The sequence below is a fragment of the Hippocampus guttulatus genome, chromosome 5 (assembly GCF_054856545.1).
Source record: "Hippocampus guttulatus isolate MCC_2025c chromosome 5, RoL_Hgut_1.0, whole genome shotgun sequence".
NCBI lineage: Eukaryota > Metazoa > Chordata > Actinopteri > Syngnathiformes > Syngnathidae > Hippocampus > Hippocampus guttulatus.
The window spans coordinates 14,501,513-14,511,456 of NC_141265.1; the positions used below are offsets into that span (position 1 = coordinate 14,501,513).

General features: G+C 41.5%; 1 protein-coding gene across 1 annotated transcript; it reads left to right on the forward strand.

Annotated features, from left to right (window-relative positions):
* Positions 1-225: 225 nt before the first annotated feature.
* On the forward strand, positions 226-6,570 carry LOC147205199 (corticotropin-releasing hormone-binding protein-like). Its single transcript, XM_086111397.1, has 7 exons — positions 226-339; positions 402-489; positions 1,478-1,638; positions 2,524-2,734; positions 3,678-3,832; positions 4,440-4,560; positions 5,508-6,570. The coding sequence occupies exons 1-7, from the start codon at positions 259-261 to the stop codon at positions 5,660-5,662; spliced, it is 972 nt and encodes a 323-aa protein (XP_085967523.1). The 5' UTR covers positions 226-258; the 3' UTR covers positions 5,663-6,570.
* Positions 6,571-9,944: the final 3,374 nt, after the last annotated feature.

Here is a 9,944-nt window from a genome sequence, read left to right on the forward strand (position 1 = left end):
TCCGAATGAAATATGTGCTTTGGCACATCAAAGGCGAGGAAACACAGCTATATTCATTTGGACAAATTGTGCATTTTACAAGAAAGGCAAAATGCAATCTGCATATGGATGATTGACCCTCACACATGATTCAAGTCCTGCTGGACGCTTCATTGAGCCTGTGCAGCTGCTATATAAGAGCTGCCACCGAGCATCCCCAGCTGTTCTTCTCCTCTCCAAGATTTCAGTGGCAAAGAGACACGCACGCACACCACCGGCATGTCTCCGTCTGTGCGCACAGAACTTCTCTTCCTCTTCCTTTCTCTCTCGTCCCGCACGGTGCTCAGCCGCTACATCGAGGTGAGATCCATGTCTCCAAAACCTGCTTATATGGTGCCTGATTCTCAAACGTGTACTTTCAGGAGGACGATACCTCCGACGGATTATATTCTCTTCTCAGCTTGGAGCAGAAGAGAGAATCTGAAGACTTTATTTTCAGGCGACCTCTCAGTAAGTGGATTGGCTGCATTCAGAAGTTAACCGGTCTTAATTTTGCGGTGTGTGCGTGTGTGTGTCCATCCACTGGTCATGGCATTCAATGCACCTGTACAATCTAATGTGATCCAATACCAGAGCTGAATCACGCTATTGAGCCCTTTGCTAACCAGTACAGCAGCACCTACAGAGGCATGCTGTATTGAAATAACACAATTATGAAAAATAGATCTTTAAAGATGAGCATTCCAGTGGAATGTGTCATCCCTCTGCAATGTTGTGTGTTTAAGCTCCAGAGAATCAGTCTACCATGTCTCTTTTCTTTTCAGCCGAGTTGAAATAAAAGTAATGCTTGCTTTAATGTGAATTTAAAAAAAACAAAAAACATATGTCTGTACAAATAAAGATCTCCCTTCAATCTGCAGATGAGTAAATTTGTAGCTCCAGTCCACCATTTGTGGAAATATGGTACTAATAGATACCTTAGTGAATACATTTACACAGTTTTGCCCTCAATATTCAGAAATGTGGTATGTTTATTATTGTCGTTGATCACGCAGAGGTGGTAAAAGTACCCACATGCGCTACTTGTGTACTGATACTTTAAAACTTTCGACTCCTTCACTGAAGTAAAAATAGAAAAGAGCAGAGTATAAAATGTACTTGTACTTGAGTCCAGATATAAAAAATAAAAAAAATTCTGTCATGTATACATACAGTCTCCATTTTGACAACTTCATACATAGATTGAAAAAAAAACTGCACACAACCTAGTTTCCTTCTTTGAATAACTTGTGCTTGTACACAAAGCTTTTGTTCTTTGTTAGCAGTGGCTCAGGTTTTGATATCATCCAAACATGTTCCTATAGCTTCGCCATCTTTGTGAATTGATGGCAAAAAAAAAGCGAAATTAGCTATCGGTGTCGTGCGTCATTGTTGTCAATGCTCTGCATCATACGAAGAACTAATGTGACTAATGTAACCCCGATGTCCACTTTGTCAGGATGTTTGGACATGTTGGCCATCGAGGGCCACTTCACTTTCATGGCGTCGTCGTCGCAGCAGCTGTCCTGTGCCGCCTTCATCATCGGCGAGCCCAGCGAAGTCATCGGCCTGGAGCTGTCTGACGTCAACATCGACTGCGACGTCGGCGACTTCATCAAGGTTGACCTCACTCGCCCACCCACACACAGGGGGCCCCTCTGGGCAAAATGTATAAAACTGCACTCGGTCACAATGAAATGTGTTCCTTATGTTCTATCGCAAGCCAAGTTATCGGGAAGTACAGAATCTCACCCAAAGTCAGTTGGGATTGGTTGCGGAGAGAGAATGGAGCTGCATCTTGAATTTAATGCTGTAGATAAGTGATCCGTGGGTGTCCTCCAAACATATAAACCTGAATCGACATCTCTTATCAACAGATGAAAATAAAAGAAGATACAAATTTGACTTTTTAAGAGTAAAAAGCACCGGTGGTCCAGTGGTTAGCACGTTGACCTCACAGTGCAGAGGTCGTGGGTTCAATGCCCGCTCCTGCCTCTCTGTGTGGAGTTTGCATGTTCTCCCTGGGCCTGCGTGGGTTTTCTCCGGGTACTCCGGTTTCCTCCCGCATTCCAAAAACATGCATGGCAGGCTGATTGAACACTCTAAATTGTCCCTAGGTGTGAGTGTGAGCGCGGATGGTTGTTTGTCTAAGCGTGCCCTGCGATTGGCTGGCAACCGGTTCAGGGTGTCCCCCGCCTAGGATAGGCTCCAGCGACCCTTGTAAGGATAAAGAGGATCGGAAAATGAATGAATGAAAAAAAGAGTAAAGCTGCTGTGTTGCTTTCAATGAACACTCATGCCTACTATAGTGCCTTTCAATGTTTTTCAGTATGGTGGAAAGCGAAGTATTTTTTGAGGTAGCACGTAATGTAAAAACTTTGACAAGCGCTTTAACCCTTTCGGGGACAGCAGTTACTACAGTGGACAGCTTATGGTGTTATCTGGTTACAGGGTGCATGAAAGGGTTAATACATGGACCTTTGATGGACATGCGTGTGTTCCCAGATATTTGATGGCTGGGTCCTGAAGGGGGAGAAGTTCCCCAGTAGCCAGGACCACCCACTGCCTCTTCACCAGCGCTACACGGACATCTGTTCGTCCACCCTGCCGAGCCACACCAGTCGCTCATCCCAGAACGTCGCCATGGTTTTTTTCCGCATCCACAACCCCGACAGCGGCTTCACCCTCGTGGTGAAGAAGCTGCCCAACCCTTTTCGTAAGTGCCCGTTAAAGAATATATCGTTTGAAACGGCTTCCTAATGAGTGGGTGCTTCGAGGTTAAGCGAGGGCTCAGGACGGCGGTGCACTTGCTGCGCATTTCACACTCATTGTGCGTCATTGCCAAGAGCGAGAAGAAGAGGTATGCACCTGTTGTCAGCCTGCTGGACTAACTTGCTGTCAACATTGTGTGAATCACAATGTGGCAGCCAAGCGAGAACTGACCAGCAAATACCACTCAGGTGTAGGCTACAACTCACGCCCAGCTGCTCACACGTGGAATAATCACCAATTAAAATGTCAATAAATACATAAATAAATAAATAAAAACATACACACCCACATAAAGTACATACATACATTGTAAATTGGGTAGCGCATGTGGTGCCCAGGGCGCTTTACAGTTTTTTGAAAATAATTTCCTGAATTTACTTGCAAATTTTCTGCTGTTGTATGGATGACAACAGAGCAATCCACGGGCTACTCAAATAGGATTGAATTGCTCTGTCACTATATGTCACTCACCGGCATAGATGAATGAACAAAGTTACAGCAGCATATTTGTCAAAAACAAATAATTTCAGGTCAATTAAATGAAATTGTGTCATTTCTTGTGACATACTGTATCTAATCAACTCTCATGGCAGCACAATGGGTGGGAATCACTGGCGAAATATACTCCTCCAAATTGATTTATTACTCTTCGAAACTTTCTTTGCTGTTCGACTGGAGAAAATAAGATGCTTCGATAGTTGAAATGTGCGATGTCCAGGGACTTACTATATGCAGTATACTGTACTGCATTTCCCATAATGTTTCTTAGAAGGCATCTTCCAGAATAGAGTTGATGTTAGCAGGATACAATAATGCTGATTATGTCCAATTTGTGACAAATTGTGGGTGTGTGCGTGTGTGTGTGTGCGCGCACGCGCGTGTTGCAGCATGTAACATCATGTCTCAGAGCCCAGAGGGCAGCTTCACCATGGTGATGCCTCATCAGCACAGGAACTGCAGCTTCTCCATCATCTACCCGGTGGAGATCCAACTGGCACAGCTCAGCCTGGAGCAGGCCAAAAGCAACGAGCTCAGGCCCAAGGTCAGGCCCTCCTGTTTGCTTCGTATACAGTGCGTACAGTTTATAGGGAAGCAATTTAGGGCCCACTGCGCAAGTATAATTTACACAGATTTGGATATTGATAGGTTTATATTTGAGTAAAGATGCACATTTTTGTCTTCTTCTTGTTGTACTACTCAGCAAGTTGCTATAAATCAGATTATTAAAAAATCTATACCGTATATGCCTGTGAGTATTGTTATTTTATGTGTGTACATTTTTTGTTCCACCATATGTGTTCAAACATCCCCTGCTGAAAGGGTTGTAAAACTGCAATTATCAATTCTAACCATTAGTATGTCAAGGGGGGTTTCCATTGTATGCTAACTTGCTAGCATGGGCCATTCTTAAGGCACTGTAGTTTGGTTACCGGTACTTTAAAAAGTGACAGTTTTCTTTGTTTGATGTTTAGTCTGACAGTTTTCAACAGTCTGAAACTGCATCTGAAGTTTGCCTTTGCAAGTCCAGGAAATTGCTGCCACTATTTTTGCAGCTATTTTTATAATCCAAATGAATCGTGAAGGAATATACACATAGCGTTGTTTGCATGCAAGTCGTCACACTTCCTTTGTTGTTTTTCTTTGGGAAGGCGAGGCTGTCATCTGGATGTTCGGGTTCCGGTGACTATGTGGAGCTCCTGGGTGGAAACGGCGTAGACACATCACGCATGTTCCCTGTTGCTGATCTGTGTTTTCCTCTCAGTGGACTCGGTAAATCCATCATCCTCTCTACTGTGAATATCACAAGTTGGCACAACCAAATCCAAACTTTGGCACCTTGTTGGCAACACATTGACGGCTATTGGGTAGCAAGCTAGCTAGCTACCCAATAGCTAGCTGAGTAGCTAGCTAGAAAATATTTTACTGTCAAAAATTTGGAGTTTGTCTATAATTTATGAGACTTTTTGGCAATGTGTTGAATGGCTCCCCCATTGGGTACTTTAGTTGCACTTTAGTTGTGTTTTCAACATGTTGAAAAACTGTCATGGTGATCGACAGTCATGTATTTCCCGTTCCTTTCATTGTTATGAGGTGTGTCAGAAATGTTCCATGACACCAGTTCTGGAACTTTTCTGACACACCTGCTATGCCCAAAAACAAAAGTAAAAAGCCTCCAAAATGTACATTTAACTTTCTGAAGCGCAGCTATGCTTTATTTCAGAATGTCACACAGATTTATGGCTCAATGCTTTTGCACGTTCTGCTTGTCAGATTAGTTTTTCAATGTGTTTGTTTTTCTCCTGTTTGTAAAATATAAATGAGGGCGCTTGTTAGCTCGGCGTATCCCACAAGCTGTCCCAAAATGTCCACAGCAAACATTCAAGCTCATTAATCTCAAAACCTGCCAGGTACAAATTCCACCATAAAGTTATGAATAGCGACTTGTCTGGATTGTTTGCAACGATTTAAAAGGCACAACTCTAGGTCCTCCTTTGAACATGATCTCATTTGACAGTATGTTTATGGTGTGATTTTAACCCTTTCGGGGACAGCGGTTACTACGGTGGACAGCTTATCATGTTATCAGGTTACAGGGTGCATGAAAGGGTTAAGTTGGATTTTTTTTACTGCTGTAGAACTACAATGCATCATATCAGAGGGCCCTTGAATGAATTGGTCCGTGAGTTCCAACTGTGGTTGTCGGTGTGGTTTCTCAGCCCAGATGAAGATCAGTTGTGATAACTCGGTGGTGAGGCTGGTGTCCAGCGGCAACTACATCAACCGCGTGTCTTTCCGCTACCGACTACTCGAACGCCACCAGCTGCCCGAAGGTCAAGAGAACAGCCTGGACAACATGTGCAATGTGGAGTGAAACTGCACAATTCACGAAAAATCTGTTAATACATTTGTTTACAGGATGTAAAGTTTGTTTTTTTTGGTTCGGTCTGTATTTAACCCTTTCAGGGACGGTGGTTACTACAGTGGACAGTTTATCGTGTTATCGGGTTGCAGGGTGCATGAAAAGGTTAATTCAATCACTGAGGATTTCGTTTTTTTTTTTTATTCGTCAAATGAAATCTAACCGCTTACGGTCACCAACGTATATATTCAATGAGTAACATTTTCAATGGTTAGACAACAAAGAGAGCCTCGCCCAGTTTGTCTGTGAAATTCAAGTTTGTACGCAGACCGTAATGACTCAGAGATCCACATAGATGGCGGCATTGCCTCACTTTGGATTTGAAATCAGCACAACTTTAGAGTAGAAGATAACGATTAGGCGATGAATCTCGGCTTGACATGTCGACACCGAGGGAGGGAAACGAGAAACATTTAAAGTTTAGAAATCTGACACTTGAACGAGGTATTTATACAGTACAGTACGCGTGGTATGAACAGAGTATGTGTCACAGAAGGATGTAAGAAGTATCCGTCGCGAATGTGAATAAAGATGATGCCGTCCCTAGAGCGAAAGAGGAATGCCATTTTAAAAAGCCACTGTTTGATTCGAGCCACCTGGTCTTGAAAGATTCGTCAAAAAAGCTCAAAATCAAGTAGCAATATGAAGACCGTGGCAGTTTGAGAACAGTTGGCAGCAAATGAGTTAACTGACAGTTGTGATCTTTATTTAAACAATACCTTTGTGTCATGTTAAAGACAAAAAAAAATGGTGTTGTGTTTTATTGTTTTAAAATTCTGCGTAATATTTCTGACATATCATTCTTTGAATTGCCTTGAGCATTTTGAAAATAAATAAAAACAATGCATGACAAAAGCAAATTCGGAGTGGTCTGTTTTGTTATTGTTTTTTTTTTGCTTTGTTTTTTTAATGGAGAAACGCATTCGGAGATCTGCGTGTTTTTTGTTTTAACCCTTTCAGGGACAGCGGTTACGAGAGTGGTACGAGAGGTTACAGTGGAGAGCTTATTATGTCATCAGGTTACACGAAAGGCTTAATTGCAGGCACTGTAATTCAAAATTTCCGAAGTGTAATTTTAGAACAAAGAACGATGAGACAGACAGTCATTGACATTGTTTGTATGTTTGCTTTCCTCATTAAAAACATGTCTGCGGTCATCAGTGTCTCGTTTTTTTTCCTAATCCGATATGTTCCACAGGCTTTGATGGTGGCTGCTCAGAGCCACAATGAAAACGGCTTATGATGAGAATGAACATGCATGTTTAATACTGTTGGGTGTTTGTTTGTGACCTCCGCAGAGTGTACAGTATGCATGAATGTGCAGCTCTTAATGGGATTACGGCACATGTGCTTTATTCCGCTCGACATTCTTGCCAACCGTTTGATTTTCTCCTTACGGGGGATTCATCTCAAACCTGCTCAACGGTGATGATTCAATTACCCGCCGGATGTCGTTTTCGCTTGACGGGCTGCAATTTTCACTTTTCATTATTAGAGGATGAACTACACTTTGGAAGCCGCCGAGGAGGGTGGTTGAGGTCTCTCCTTGGAAATGGGAGTGGTTATCTGCAGCATTGAGCATGTTATGTGGTCAGACATCAGGAGTGGTGAGCGGTCAGGGTCAGCAAGGCCTTCCCCTATTGCTTGTTTTTTGTTTATTGAACATGTAAACAGATGACATGGTGGTTAGCATATCGGCCTCACAGTGCAGAGGTGCAGTGTTCGATTCCAGCTCCGGCCTTCCTGTGTGGAGTTTGCATGTTCTCCCCGTGCCTGCGTGGGTTTTCTCCGGGTACTCCGGTTTCCTCCCACATTCTAAAAATATGCGTGGCAGGTTAATGGAACATTATAAATTGTCTCTCGGTGTGAATGTGACCGCGGACAGTTTTTTGTCTGTCTATGTGTGTCTTGTGATTGCCTGGCAACCGGTTCAGGGGTCCCCCGCCTACTGCCCGAACACCGCTGGGATAGGCTCCAGCACATATTAATTTATTCCCAACAGTCTATTCTCTTCATTCATGGTATTTCTCTTGGCTGCACTGCAAAATTGTTGCATTTTTTTTTTTCAAATCAAATTTGAACATAAACTACTAGCAGAAAGTATGCAAATCTGGACATTAGCTTGAATTGCACGAAAAAGGGAGGAATATAAACAAACATAAATTGCAGCACCAAGCAACCCGCACGCTGTTTCTGATGTGCACTTCAAACAGTCGCAACATCATAGAATGATACAAATTGTGCGGCTACGGTCACGCCACCATGTGTGACACTTAATACAGATTGGAAACGTACATTTTAGCATCATATAATAATCCACATGATGGATAGCAAACAGTAACATCATATGAAATGCTAACATGAGGCGCTATGTTTGCTTGTTTTTCCTATTGCCCATGAGGTACATGTTCTAAATTTGATTTAAAAATTTGGCGTTTTAACAAAAAAAAAAGACCATGTATAGTAAGGCGTTTTTAGCCCAAAAAAACGACCATCTATAGTAAGGCGTTTTTAGATGAAAAAAATGACCATGTGTAGTAAGGCGTTTTTCGACGAAAAAAAAAACATGTATAGTAGGGCGTTTTTAGTCGAAAAAAACCGACCATGAATAGTAAGCCGTTTTGAGCCGAAAAATAGGGGCTACGTATAGTCAGGTGTTTTTAGCCGAAAAAAATGACCATGTATAGTAAGCCGTTTTTAGACGAAAAAAACGACCATGTATAGTAAGCCGTTTTTAGACGAAAAAAACGACCATGTATAGTAAGGCGTTTTTAGGCAAAAAAAACGACCCTGTATAGTAATGCTTTTTAAGACGAAAAAAAGACCATGTATAGAAAAGCATTTTTAGCTGAAAAAAACCGACCATGTGTCGTAAGGCGTTTTTAGCCCAAAAAAACGACCATGTATAGTAAGGTGTTTTTAGGTGAAAAAAAAAGACCATGTATAGTAAGGCGTTTTTAGCCGAAAAAAATGACCACGTATAGTAAGGTGTTTTGAGCCAAAAAAAAACGACCATGAACAGTAAGGCGTTTTAACAAAAAAAAAAAACCCCACCATGTGTAGTAAGGTGTTTTTAGCCGAACAAAACGACCATGTATAGTAAGGCGTTTTTAGCCGAAAAAAACGACCATGTATAGTACGGCGTTTTTAGCCGAAAAAAATGGCCATGTATAGTAAGGCGTTTTTGACCGAAAAAAACGACCATGTATAGTAAGGCGTTTTTAGCCGAAAAAAACGACCATGTATAGTAAGGCATTTTTGACCGAAAAAAACGACCATGTATAGTAAGGCGTTTTTGACCGAAAAAAACTACCATGTATAGTAAGGCATTTTTAGCCGAAAAAAACGACCATGTATAGTAAGGCATTTTTGACCGAAAAAAACGACCATGTATAGTAAGGCGTTTTTGACCGAAAAAAACTATCATGTATAGTAAGGCATTTTTAGCCGAAAAAAAACGACCATGTATAGTAAGGCGTTTTTGGACGAAATTTTTAGCCGAAAAAAACGACCAAATATAGTAAAGCATTTTTGGACAAAATTTTTAGCCAAAAAAAACGACCATGTATAGTAAGGCGTTTTTGACAAAATTTTTAGCCGAAAAAAAACGACCATGTATAGTAAGGCATTTCTGGACAAAATTTTTAGCCGAAAAAAACGACCATGTATAGGAAGGCGTTTTTAGCCGAAAAAAACGACCATGTATAGGAAGGCGTTTTTGACCGAAAAAAACTACCATGTATAGTAAGGCATTTTTAGCCGAAAAAAAACCGACCATGTATAGTAAGGCGTTTTTGGACGAAATTTTTAGCCGAAAAAAACGACCAAATATAGTAAAGCATTTTTGGACAAAATTTTCAGCCGAAAAAAACGACCATGTATAGGAAGGCGTTTTTGGACGAAAAAAATGACCATGTATAGTAAGGCCTTTTTGGACGAAAAAAATGACCATGTATAGTAAGGCCTTTTTGGATGAAATTTTTAGCCGAACAAAAACGACCATGTATGTATGGTAAGGCGTTTTTAGCCGAAAAAAAGCGACCATGTACAGTAAAGCCTTTTTGGTCGAAATTGTTAGCCGAAAAAAACGACCATGTATAGTAAGGCCTTTTTGGACGGAAAAAAATGACCATGTATATCGTAAGGCATTTTTGGACAACATTTTTAGCCGAAAAAAACGACCATGTATAGTAAGGCGTTTTTAGCCGAACCCCCCCCCCACCATGTACAGTAA

Coding starts and splice junctions, on each gene's coding strand:
- LOC147205199 (XM_086111397.1), top strand. CDS start 259: ATGTCTCCGTCTGTGCGCACAGAACTTCTCTTCCTCTTCCTTTCTCTC. Junction 1,639..2,523: donor ACGTCGGCGACTTCATCAAG/GTTGACCTCACT, acceptor GTGTGTTCCCAG/ATATTTGATGGCTGGGTCCT. Junction 4,561..5,507: donor TTTTCCTCTCAGTGGACTCG/GTAAATCCATCA, acceptor GTGGTTTCTCAG/CCCAGATGAAGATCAGTTGT.